At 36.8% G+C, this 13,707-nt stretch overlaps 1 protein-coding gene across 3 annotated transcripts in view; it reads right to left on the bottom strand.

Moving 5' to 3' along the window:
- CFH (complement factor H) overlaps positions 1-13,707 on the bottom strand; it is a 115,325-nt gene that overhangs the window by 74,916 nt on the left and 26,702 nt on the right. For all 3 annotated transcript variants that reach the window (XM_049868192.1, XM_049868191.1, XM_049868193.1), the window contains exons 4-6: positions 6,760-6,836; positions 4,702-4,893; positions 2,571-2,741 (exon numbers count right to left, since the gene is read on the bottom strand). In XM_049868192.1, coding sequence (XP_049724149.1) covers positions 2,571-2,741; positions 4,702-4,893; positions 6,760-6,836 — 440 coding nt within the window. The remainder of the gene's footprint in view (positions 1-2,570; positions 2,742-4,701; positions 4,894-6,759; positions 6,837-13,707) is intronic.

Below are 13,707 nucleotides of genomic sequence, written 5' to 3'. Positions count from 1 at the left end.
AGCAAGATGTCATTTAAAAGACAGGAAAGAGAGAAAAGACCAAAACAGATGTCAGAAGAGACTCTGAAACTTCCTCTTGAATGTCGAATAGTTAAAGCAAAAGGAAGAAATGATGAACTAAAAGAGCTGAACAAAAGATTTCAAAGGGCAGCTCAAGAAGACAAAATAAAGTACTATAATGACATGTGCAAAGCCTCAAGTTGCAGTATTGAAGGATTCTATAGGGAAAATATTAAATGACTCAGGAAGCATCAAAAGAAGATGGGAGGAATACGCAGTCACTATACCGAAAAGAACTGGTTGATATTCAACCATTTCAGGAGGTACCATAGGAGCAGGAACCAATGTACTAAAGGAAAAAGTCCAACCTGCACTGAAGGCATTGGCACAAAAACGAGGCTGCAGGAATTGATGGAATACCAATTGAGATGTTTTAACAAATGGATGCAGCACTGGAAGTACTCACTTGTCTATGCCAAGAAATTTGGAAGGCAGCTTCCTGGCCAACTGACCAGAAGAGATCCATATTTGTGCCTATCCCCAAGAAAGGCGATCCAGCTGAATGCAGAAATTATTGAACAATATCATTAATATCACACATAAGAAAAATTTTGCTGAAAGTCATTCAAAAGTGGCTGTAGCACTATGTCAACAGTGAATTGCCAGAAATTCAAGCCAGATTCAGAAGAGGACACAGAACCAGCGATATCATTGCTGATGTCAGATGGATCCTAGTTGAAAGCAGAGAATACCAGAAAGATGTTTACATGTGTTTTGACTATGCAAAGGCATTCGACTGTGTGGATCATAACAAATTATGCATAACATTACGAAGAATGGGAACTCCAGAACATTCAATTGTGCTCATGAGGAACCTGCACATAGATCAAGAAGCAGTTGTTTGAACAGAACAAGGGGATACTGCATGGTTTAAAGTCAGGAAAGGTTTGTGTCAGGGTTGTACCCTTTCACCATGCCTACTCAATCTGTATGCCGAGCAAATAATCCAAGAAGCTGGACCATATGAAGAAGAAAGGGGCATCAGGATTGGAGGAAGACTCATTAATAATCTGTGTTACGCAGATGACCCAACTTTGCCTGCTGAAAGTAAAGAGGACTTGAAACACTTACTGATGAAGATCAAACGCCACAGCCTTCAGTATGGATTACACCTCAACATAAAACAAAAATCCTCACAACTGGACCAATAAGCAACATCATGATAAACAGGGGAAAGATTGAAGTGATCAAGGATTTCATTTTACTTGGACCCACAATCAACACCCATGGAAGCAGTAGTCAAGAAATCAAAAGACGCGTTGCGTTAGGAAAATCTGCTGCAAATGTCATTTTTAAAGTGTTGAAAAGCAAAGACATCACCTTGAACACCAAGGTGCACCTGACCCAAGCTATGTTTTCAATCACCTTCTATGCATGTGAAAGCTGGATGGTGAGTAAAGAAGACAGAAGAATTGATGCCTTTGATTTGTGGTGTTGGAGAAGAATATTGAATAGACCACGGACTGTCAAAAGAATGAACAAATCTGTCTTGGAAGAACTATAACCAGAAAGCTCCTTAGAAGCAAGGTTGGCGAGACTACACCTCACATACTTTGGACACATTGTCAGGAGGGATCGGCCCCTGGAGAAGGACATCATGCTTGGTAAAGTAGAGGGTCAGCAAAAAAAAAAAAAGGGAAACCTTCAATGAGATGGATTGACACAGAGGCTGCAACAATGGGCTTAAGTATAACAATGACGGTGAGGATGGCATAGGACTGGGCAGTGTTTCGTTCTATTGTACATACGGTCGCTATGAGTTGGAACCGACTCGATGGCACCAAAAAACAACAACACCACTGTTGATTAAGATTAAGCTTGTTTTTAATTAAAATCTCCATTTACATCTTCCTCCCCCCAGTAGACTCCTACCCTAGTCATCTTCTTCTAATTAATTCATTAAAGGCTTCCTGATTTGATATCAACAAAATTTACTTTCTAAAGCAAAAGTTGAATACTTAGAGGACATAAAGCAATTATTTAAGAATTGTTTATTTCATAGAAATTAGCTTGCTATAGTCCTGGCTCAAGGTGTATTTTTTATAATGAACCAACTACTTCATTAAGTATTAAAAGCTCCTAGCTCTGTTTATTTCTATTTTCAGAGTGACAGACTCTTACAAGTTGATTTCAAAATAGACCTTGCAAACATAAAATTCTATGTCTTGTTCTTCTGAGATAAGATCTTTATTCTAAAATAGTTGACCCCTATAGAACTTAACAGAAACCCTGGTGATATAGTGGTTAAGAGCTACATCTGCTAACAAAAAGGTCAGCGGTTCGAATCTACCAGGTGCTCCTTGGAAACTGTATGGGGCAGTTCTGCTCTGTCCTATAGGATCACTACGAGTTGGAATCAACTTGACAGGAATGGGTTTGGTTTGATTTGATTTATAGAATGTAATATTCCACTTGGGAGAAAAAATAGATTGCTTATGTAAAAAGATGATATGAATTTAAATGATTAATTAAAGTACATAACAAAAGACATAGAAAAGAAATTACATTACCTTTACATGAAGGAGTTGGACTCCATCCGTTTTGGGTGCATATAGCATCTCCTCTTTCACTGTATTCAAAACCCGGGTTACATTTATATTGAAATCGCTCATTCTCCTTGAAAATTTTGTCTGGAGATACAGCATATCCATTTATAATTTCTTGTAATTTGCAAGAAATTTCTAAAGAGAAAAGAGCAAATTTCAAAATGCTAATTATGAATTAAAGGGCTGTGGCCAAGACATAACATAGTCATTTAAAAACACAACTTTTGTTTCATTACATAAATCACCCAACTAAACAAAAGTTTTGTTTTGACTTGATGAATGATTTATCTATTATTCTTAACATACATTTCCAAAGGACATTAAAATTTTGATTAATTAATTTCGATAATTTTATTTGAAGATTGGTTAGTATTCTTTAAATAAATGGTAGCCAATAACATTCTTCAAATGTATGAATAAGATGCATGGTTACTGTGATAGGTATTTTCACTAAGTGAACAAAAGTCACACATTTTCTAGTTATCAGTTACAAAGTAATTATGGACTGAACACTTTGTCAATGAAATTAACTCCTCGTCATTGTGTTTCTGAAAAGTAACTGATTTTTTGCTTTTGTAGGTTCACCGCCCATCCAGTTTTTCTGTCCATAAGAACCTGGCCATCATCTTTAATGCCATCTTCTCTCAAACATTTTTTTTTTTTCCTGTGGGGTTATTGTAATGTTAACTGGCTTGCTTTATCTCCAATCTTTCTAATCCATTTTCCTAGTGTATAACTTACTGATCTTTCATCTGGTCACTCTGTGGCTCCACTTACCATCTTTCACTGATCCCCGAAACAGGCTGAATAAGAGCCAAATTCTTCAGGGTCATGTATATAGCACCTCAGAACCTTGCACTGGCCTATCTACAATCCAACACTGACTTCTCCCTACTTGTGTCCTACACTAGGGCCCCCCGAGGAACAATGGATGACCAATAAGCATAAGCCTCACTGCATTTGCATCTTCCTCCCCACGGTGTACACTTCCCATTCTCAACTTCTAAAATATCCCCATTCATCCTTTAAGTCTTTTCTTGAGCATCTGCAATTCCAGGAAGGTTTCACTAGCCATAGACATCCAGTTGCACAAATATAAACTCTTTTCATGAACCTCTAGAATATGCATTATTTACTGTGCTGAATATAAATATTAGTTTATCATCATTGACTCTAAAAGCTAGTTTTATTAGAAAGAGTTCCTAAGACGAGGAATGCTTCTGCATGGATCTCACTGTGGGGTAGACTAGGCTATGTAAGTCTAAAGAATTTGGAAATTTTGGATGACATTAAAAAATAAAAATTGCAGAAATTTCTGCCAAAGTATTGGTAGAATTAAGTATAGTGCTAAGTCAAGCAAATGGAACACAATGTTTCATTACAAAAGCCAAAATCATCAGATTGGTCATAGGTCAGCAGTATTACAACTAAAGAAATCTTGGCTTACAATTTGCTACAGAATTATTTTTAAAAGACAAAGATTCATTTAGTGGATTCAATTTTGTTCATCTAATACTTATATTAAACTCACAATGCAAATATAGCAAACATGAAACAGACCCACTACCTAGAAGTATTATTAAAAAACAGAATGTCATAATAATGCATCAGTAGAAATAAATATTAAATTCACCCTTCTTAAAATAAAAAAAAAAGTATTTCTGAGGCCAATATTATAATAATGCATCTTAAAGCAGAAATGCTTAGCATTCTATTTCAGTCTGTAAGAGGCAAGTACACTGTACTTATGGTTAAGAGCATGGACTTTGGTGTCAAATAACCTAGGTTTGAATCTTAATTCTACCATTTCTGTCTTAGCAGTTTAGAACAGTGATTTAACATCTTTGGACCTCAGTTTCTTCAAATATAAAACAGAGATGATAATAGTACATAAATCAAAGAATTGTTTAGAAGGTAAAACAAGATAGCACATGTTTGGAACTTACATGAATTACAGGGAAAAAGTACCTGCTCAATAAAAGTCACTTATTATATTATTTACTTTCTTTATAATGGACAATGTATTCAAATGCATATTTTCATAAGAAAAGCTAAAAATATTCAAAAGATCAAATAAAGAATAAGTGTATCTTACCCACACATTTTGGTGTTTTTCCAGTCCACGTACCATCTGCTGAACAATGAATTTCTTTAGGCCCATCTAGCATGAAGCGTGAATTACATTGAAACTGTACCACTTGTCCAAAAGAATATTCCTGGTCTGGCTCCAATGCACCACTGATAAGTCTCCCATTCTCTGGTTCAGTTACTGGTAAACACTTAACAACTGAAAAAATAAATACAACTTTTTCTAATATAATTGGAAAACTTTACTTCAAAGATACTTGTGTGTGCATGTGTGTATCATTGTTGTTATTGTGTCGATTCCCACTCATATCAACCCTATAGGACAGAGTAGAATTGCACCATAGGATTTCCTATGGGAGCAGATCTCCAGGTCTTTTCTCTGGAAGAGTGACTGGTGGGTATGAACTGCTGACCTTTTGGTTAGCAGCTGAGCACTTAAGCATTGCACCACCTGTGTGTGTGTGTGTGTGTGTGTTTACAAGCAAGATGAGATTGGAGCAAATTACTTAAATGTATCTTTTAGAAGCATTTGATATACTGTTTACAAAAGAGACATGCTGCTAAGTAACAAAAAATTAGTATGTTTATCTTCTGATTTTTTTCTACAGAAGTGGACAAAAAAGTTCCTACATTGAATGTCAGTTGTATTTTTTAGTAGCAAACAATTGTCTCCAAAATAATTGCAATATATAAAACTTGGGATAGTCATATACAAATTACCATTTGTGCCCCAGAGCAATATAACACTGTATTGCTAAAATGTGTAAAATCATCCTCTATTATCATACTAACTTCAATAGATAAATAGTCCTTAATTTTTTGTATCCTCTCCAATATCAACGTTCAAAGTAATCTGAGTACTTCCTTTGATTTTAGTTAAAATTTTCTAACTTTCCTAAAGTTATAGCAGTCAAACTTTATTTTACAGTAGAATGACTGAGGTGCTTGTTAAAATGTAAATTTTAGGCATTATCTTCTCACCTCCAAGGAGCCGTGGTGGCACAGTGATTAAGTGCTGGGCTGCTCATCGATAGGTCAGTAGTTCGAAGTCACCAGCCACACCATTGGAGAAATATGTGGCAGTTTGTTTCTGTAAAGATTACAGCCTTGGAAACCTTATGGGCCAGTTCTACCCTGTCCTACAGGGTCGCTATGAGTTAGAATCAACCCAAAGGCAGTGGGTTTATCCCCTCACCTTCAGAAATGCTGATAAAATAGGTCTCCTTTAGTAGCTATGAATTTCAGTTAACAAGCACCTCAGTTGATTCTGATGTAGATGTACTCTAGAGCACCTCTGCATGAAGAATTTATCCCTTCCTTTCATTTCCATAGATGAAAAGTCTTCCATTCTCTTTTTGAGACAGGATTGTTTGAGAGGTCACTTTGCTTCCCTCTGACTTCTCTCTCTCTTTCCATTTCTCACTATGGGACTAGGAAAGACTTCTGATTGGTCTTTTATTTCCATGATAAGCAGAGATTGGGAATTCTAGCTCAAACTTGAAAACAGGATCTACAGTTTTCTTTTTCATCATTTGGTCTATGGATGAGTAAGAAAGGGCAGAGCTGTCCCTTATTCCTTATTTCTGTTTCTTTTCTGTAAGACCAAGACCACAACAAACTCTCCCTTGGCATGGAAGCAGGGAGATATAGCTACATCATGTTCTCTACTTCAGCTTTTACCAGAGATCTCTGCAGTTGGTTGTTTATTGAATAAGTGTCTGCCCATTAATGAAGATGTAATTCTGACCTTTGTTTACATAGTGATCCTTGTATGCATTTTTAGTGGCTAGAATCCAGAAGGAGAGTAAAATGAGCTTTAGATTTCCTAATTTCTAATATCTTGACTATTAGATCAGTATTCATATTTGGTAATTGAAACGCAAAACAATGTAGCAATGAAAAGACTAGAAACCTAGTCTGCATTGTACTTGAAAACATAAAAATAAAAATTTTGAATAAGAAATAATTTAATCATAAACTCTGAGGATATTTTAATGTAGTGTATTTTGAAAAATATTTCATAGTTTAGGTATTTTAATATGCATTAAAACAATTTCACATCTACCTTCACATATAGGAATATCATTGGTCCATCCATCTGGTTCACAGTCACGGTAATTAACTGAACCTAGCATTTGATACCTGAAAATCCAAAAATAATAGAATGGTGAAATAATGTGTTTATATGCAGGTTTAAGTTCAAGGAAGTTCCATTTCAGCAAAAATTAATGATACATGTATTTTCTCCCTTCTTTTTTCCTTCCTGCCTGCCCCCTTCCTCCTTTCACCCCCCCTTCTTCCTTCCTTCCATGCTTTCCTTCAATTTCAAGTCTTTCTTAAGAAAGACTCTCAGGTGCTCAGGTTCATGGACTTGGAATAATCATATTCTTTGGTTTATGAAACCATCTCCTTTATGTTTTGTACATAGTATTCTTTTTTTATTATTATTCTCATAGAGTCGCTATGAGTCGGAATCAACTCAACGGCACCGGGTTTTACCAGGTTACATAGTATTCTTATTTTTTGATTGAGTAGTTAATTTGTTAAGGAACCCTAGTGACACAGTGGTTAAGCACTTGGCTGCTAACTAAAATGTCAGTGATTCAACCCACCACCTATTCTGCAGGAAAAAGATGTAGCAGCCTGTTCCTGTGAAGATTTACAGCCTTGGAAACCCTATGGGGCAGTTCTACTCTTTCCTATAGAGTCACTATGAGTCGGAATTCAACTCGATGGCAATGGGTTTGATTTTCGTTTTTGTTAATTTGTTACACATAATAATGTAATAAGCTGTATGAACCCTCACCAAAAAAAAAAAAAGCTAAAAACATACACATAAAAACCCACCACCATTGAGTCAATTCTGACTCATAGTGGCCCTATAGGACAGAATACAACTACCCCATAGGGTTTCCAAGGAGCAGCTGGTTATTTGAACTGCCAATCTTTTGGTTAGTAGCCAAGCTCTTAACCACTTCGCCACCAGGGCTGTGCTAAAAACATAGTAACCAACAGCTACTTATATGTTTCCCCTCCCTCAGTTCTATTCAATACACCTACCTCCTGCAATCCTTCATTGTGATATTTTGTGGATTTTATATTGTGGTCTTTCTACATGATCTAGTATAGTGTCAGACAAAATCCTTATGTGTAGTTTATTTTCAGCACTTGTCATTTCCCTATCCCCATCCTAGAGATTTTCCCAGAGTATGGTCAATGAGTCCAGTAGGCTTGTGAATCCATTCAGTATTTACTTTTTCTCATTACAGTAACTCATAAAGCTTGCCCTTCCCATCTATAAGGCTCTACTTTAATATAAGTTCCTTGCGACAGGCACAAGATGTGTAATCAGGGACGGAGACTTTAGATCAAGACAAAGCACCCTTCTCATTTAACAAGCAAGTGCATTTTCATTATTACAGATAAGGATTTAGTCACAGTGGACACCTAGAAGCAAAAAACTTTATTAAAAAAAAGAGAGAGAGAAGGTATTTTGATTACCATGAGAGAGTTTTTTTTTTTTAATGGGCCATTCATAAATGTGCAAAAATACTACAGAGACAAAGGTTTTCTTCATCTGCAAATAAGTATCGTTTTGCCCATTGTATGAGCAAAATGAATGCTTTCCCTCAGAAAATGCTTCTTTTTTTGTTGTTGATTTTTTCCTAACATTTCAATGTATTGAAAACATTTGAATAGTTTAAATGGTCATTTTGATAGATTAAAAGCTTGCAGTCAAGTATTTCCTCTATGCATCTGTCACATAAACAAAATAATTAATTATTAAGGTATTTCTCTGAATTTTCTAATGGGCAGGATTACCCCTTCCAAGAGAGAAAACAGATTTCCTGATTAACATTCTCTGTCCACTCCATAGATCTATCTATTCACTAAAGGTCTTCCAGAAATTCTACAAAATTCTCCACAGAGCCTCCCAAGACCCATATAGATGGAAAGAGGTGGGAGGCAGAGAAAAAGAGGGAGACTATCCATATGCCAGTGGTTGAGGGAAAAGTAACAACTCATATCTCTGCATGCCCAGCTAGGCAAAATTCCAGGAAAGCATTTTGCAGCATTTCTTAAGATTGCCTGCCCAAAGGATAACAAAACTAGGTGTGCATATTGAATATCCTAACAAATGGCTGGTATTCAACTCAATATATATTCAGTATAGGAAAGGTGGATGAAGACAAGTAACCCAAAACAGTAGAAATGGGTGCAGAGTTTACAGTACTTTATCATTAGATTCACAACTGGGTCAAAAAACTTACATCCCTCAGGTGGATAAAACACTGTCTTAATATCAAATCACATAAAGAAGCAGACCGTGATTGCGCCAACAAACTCCCGAAACAAAGAATCAAGGACTCTTCTGGATGAAGATGTATTCCTGGAATTAACAGATGTAGAATACAAAAGATTAATGCACAGAACTCTTCAAGACATCAGGAAGGAGATCATGCAAAATGCAGAACAAGCCAAGGAACACAAAGTTAAAGCAGTCTAGGAAATCAAGAAGATTATTCAAGAACATAATGAAAAATTTAATAGGTTGTAAGAACCCACAGACAGCAATCAGAAATTCAGAAGATTAACAATAAAATTTCAGAATTAGACAACTCAGTAGAAAATCAAGAGCAGCATTGAGAAGATGGAAGTCAGAATTAGCGAGATCAAAGATAAAACACTGGGCAACAATACATTTGCAGAAAAATCAGATAAAAGAGTTTTAAAAAAATGAAGAAACCCTAAGAATCATGTGGGACTATATCAAGAAGAATAACCTACAAGTGCCTGAAGTACCAGAAAAGGGAGGGATAACAGAAAATACAGAGAGAATTATTGTAGATTTGCTGGCAGAAAACTTCCCTGATATCATGAAAGATAAAAGGATATCTATCCAAGACGCTCATCAAATCCCGTAAAAGATAGATCCCAAAAGAAAGTGACCAAGACATATTATAATCAAACTTGCCAAAATCAAAGATAACGAAAAATTTTAAGAGTCGTCAGGGATAAGCGAAAAGTCACCAACAAAGGAGACTCAATAAGAATAAGCTCACACTACTGAGCAGAAACCATGCAGGCAAGAAGGTAATGAGATGACATATAGAAAGCATTAAAGAAGAAAAATTGCCAGCCAAGAATCATATATCCAGCAAAATTGTCTCTCAAATTTGAAAGCGAAATTAGGACATTTCCAGATAAACAGAAGCTTAGGGAATTTGCAAAAAAAAAAAAAAAAAAACCAAAACTACAAGAAATACTAAAGGGAATTACCTTGTTAAAAAATCAATAATATCAGATATAAAACCAACACTAGAACTCAGGACAGCAACTAGATATCAACCCAGATAGGGAAATCACAAAAATAAATCAAGATAAAAAAAAAAAAAAACTCAAAACAGGGAAACAGCAATGTCATTATGTAAAAGATGACAACATTAAATCAGTAAAGAGGGAGTAAATACAGTAATCATAGATCTTCCAAATGGAGAGGAAATCAAGGTGATATAGGGATGATACAAGTTAGTTTAAACTTAGAAAAATAGGGGTAAATATTAAGGTAACCACAAAGGAGACTAACAATCCTATACATCAAAATAAAATACAGGAAAAACATAAAGACTCAGCAAAAACAAAAATAACAACAATGAAAAAGAGGAACACACAATTTACAAAGAAAAACTACTCAGCCCAAAAAATAGCTGGAAAAATGAAACTCAACAAAACACAAAAAAAGACACCAAAATGACAGTACTAAACTCATACCTATCAATAATTATGCTGAATGTAAATGGACTAAATGCACCAAAAGGAGACAGAGAAGGACAGAATGGACTAAAAAAAAAAAAGAAACGCTCCATCTATATGCTGCCTACAAGAGACATACCTTAGACTTAAAGACACAAACTAAAAAAATATATCAAGCAAACAACAACCAAAAAAGAGCAGAAGTGGCTATACTAATTTCTGACAAAATAGACATTAAAATAAGTCCAACACAAAGGATAAGGAAGAACACTACATAATGATAAAGGGTCAATACACCTGCTTTTTTACACCAGGAGGACATAACCATAATAAATATGCACACAACGAAATGGCTTCAAGATACAAAAAACAAACTCTAACAGCCTGTTTTTTTACACCAGGAGGACATAACCATAATAAATATGCACACAACGAAACGGCTTCAAGATACAAAAAACAAACTCTAACAGCATTGAAAAGTGAGATAGAGAGCTCCACAATAATAGTAGGAGACTTCAACACACCCCTTTTGGTGAAGGACAGAACATCCAAAAAGAAGCGCAATAAAGACAAGATCTAAATGCCACAATCAAGCAATTTGGCCTCATAAACATATACAGAACACTCCACTCAACAGCAGACAAGGATTCTTTTCCAACACACAGGGGACATTCTTCAGAATAGACCACATATTAGGCCATAAAGCAAGCCTTAACAGAATCCAAAACATCAAAATATTGCAAAGCTTCTTTTCTGACAATTAAGCCATAAATGTAGAATTCAATACCAGAAAGAGCAAGGTAAATAAATAAATAATACATGGAAACTTAACAACACCTTGCTCAAAACCTACTGGGTTATAGAATAAATTAAGGATGGAATAAAATTTGTAGAATCAAATGAGAATGAAAACACTTTCTACCAGAACCTTTGAACACAGCAAAAGCAGGACTTGGAGGTCAATTTATAGCAATAAATGCATACATCCATAAAGAAGAAAGAGCTAAAATCAAAGAATTATCCAAACAACACAAACAAAAAGAAAGAGGGCACCAAAGAAGCCCTCAGGCATAAGAAGAAAGCAGATAATAAAAATTAGAGTAGAATTAAATGAGAGCAGAAGAACAATTAAAGTAATTAACAAGACCAAAATCTGGTTCCTTGAAAAGATCAGCAAAATCAATAAACCATTGGCCAAACTGACAAAAGAAAAACAGGAGAAGAAGCAAAAAACTAATAAGAAACAAGATGGGAGATATGATGACAGACCCAACTGAAATTAAAAGAATCATAACAGGGTACTATGAAAAACTGTATTCTAACAAATTTGGAAACCTAGAGAAAATGGACAAATTTTTGGAAACACACTACCAACCTAAACTAACACAAACAGAAGTAGAACAACTAAATAAACCTATAATACGAGATTGAAAAGGTAATTAAGAAAACTCCCAACAGAAAAAGCCCTGGCCCTGATGGCTTCACTTGAGAATTCTACCAAACTTTCAGAGAAGAGTTAACACCAACACTACTAAAGGTATTTCAGAGCATAGAAAAGGATGGAACACTACCAAACTCAATTCTATGGAGCCAGCATATCCCTGATACAAAAACCAGGTAAAGACACCACAAAAAAAGAAAATCACAGACCAATATCCCTCATGAACTTAGATGTAAAAATCCTCAACAAAATTCTAGCCAATAGAATTCAACAACATGTTGAGAACGGGAACCAGACAAGGATGCCCTTTATCACCACTCTTATTCATTTTGTGCTGGAGGTCCTAACCAGAGCAATTAGGCTAGAAAAAGAAATAAAGGGTAATCCAAAGTGGTAAGGAAGAAGCAAAAGTATCTCTATGTGCAGATGGTATGGTCTTATACACAGAAAACCCTAAAGAATCCACAAGAAAACTACTGAAAGTGATAGAAGTAATAGAAGAGTTCAGCAGAGTATCAGGATACAAGATAAACATACAAAAATTAGTTGGATTTCATTAGGCGGGGCCAAGATGATGGAGTAGTCAGATGCTTCCAGTGGTCCCTCTTGCAACAACGACCCCAAAAACCAAGTGAATCAATTATATATACAACAAACCAGGAACCCTGAATATAAAAGGCAAAGTTAAAAAATCAGACTGAGTAGCAGAGGGAGAGAGAGATGGTGCAGAAGCAGTGAGGTGTTGCCTGACCTGACTTGGTGGGAACTGGCACCCCTCAGTCCCTATCCCCTGGCACAGCTGCAGTGGGGCTGACAGCGTACAGGACAGGATTACTTCAGCGGAAGAAGGCAAGTGAAGTGGTGCAGCCCCAGCGCCCTGGTATGACTGTGGCAGGGCTAGGGGTAGCGTTTGGGACATGGTTACTTCAGCAAAAGAAGGTGAGCAAAGTGGCGCAGCCCCAATCCGCTGGTGCGACCAGGGCAGGGCTGAGCCAGTGGCACAGAATCTACACATGCCTCTGGGATCAGGGAAAAAACAGGGCTGTCAGCACAAGATAAGTGATTCCATCTAAATTACTGTGTGGATCTAATAGCTCCCCCTTTTGAAAGAATGCTCTCCCATCTATCTGATTGCTCCTCCCTCTTCCCTGAGCCGGCTTCAGTCACAGTCAATTTCCCTGGGCCTGAGATAGATCCTGCTGTACTCTCTGAGCCATTCTTCTGCCCTTGGAGAAGGAACAAATTAACAAATAGGGGAAAAATAATCTGCTGGCTCCCCTAACCTGGGAACTTACATGAGAAGTAGCTCCTGTCCAGGCACAAGCAGTCCATAGACTTTGAATGTCTTTCACCTCTGCATGGTCCAAAGTGGCTCCATTTCAGCAGCTAGACTCTTATTGTTACATTTCAAGGGCATAGGTGCTTGAGGTCTGACTTTAACCGTTTTAGCTGTGAGCTGGAGAGGGTTTTTGACATTTGATACCACTCTGCCTATTAAACAGGGTCATCATATATCCACATGGAGGGGCCTGAGGATTGGTGGATCCACCCGCGCCACCTCACCACCCATGACAGGGGTCCAAGGATAAATGATGCCTCCAGTTCTTACAGTTAAAAGCATTGGGTGCCTATGGGGTATGGCTGCAGAGCCTACCCACCTGTGGGCTCTAGAGAACAGGGCCATGCCTTCCTCACAGACCCTCGGGGGAAAGTTTTCAGACCCTGCCTTGCTCAGAAAGTTTAGGGAAGTTGGAAAAACCAAAGCAAAACTACAAGAAGTGTTAAAAAGAGTTCTCTGGTTACAAAATCAATAACACC

Source organism: Elephas maximus, chromosome 24 (assembly GCF_024166365.1).
Source record: "Elephas maximus indicus isolate mEleMax1 chromosome 24, mEleMax1 primary haplotype, whole genome shotgun sequence".
Lineage (NCBI taxonomy): Eukaryota > Metazoa > Chordata > Mammalia > Proboscidea > Elephantidae > Elephas > Elephas maximus.
This window is presented reverse-complemented; position numbering and strand designations above follow the sequence as displayed.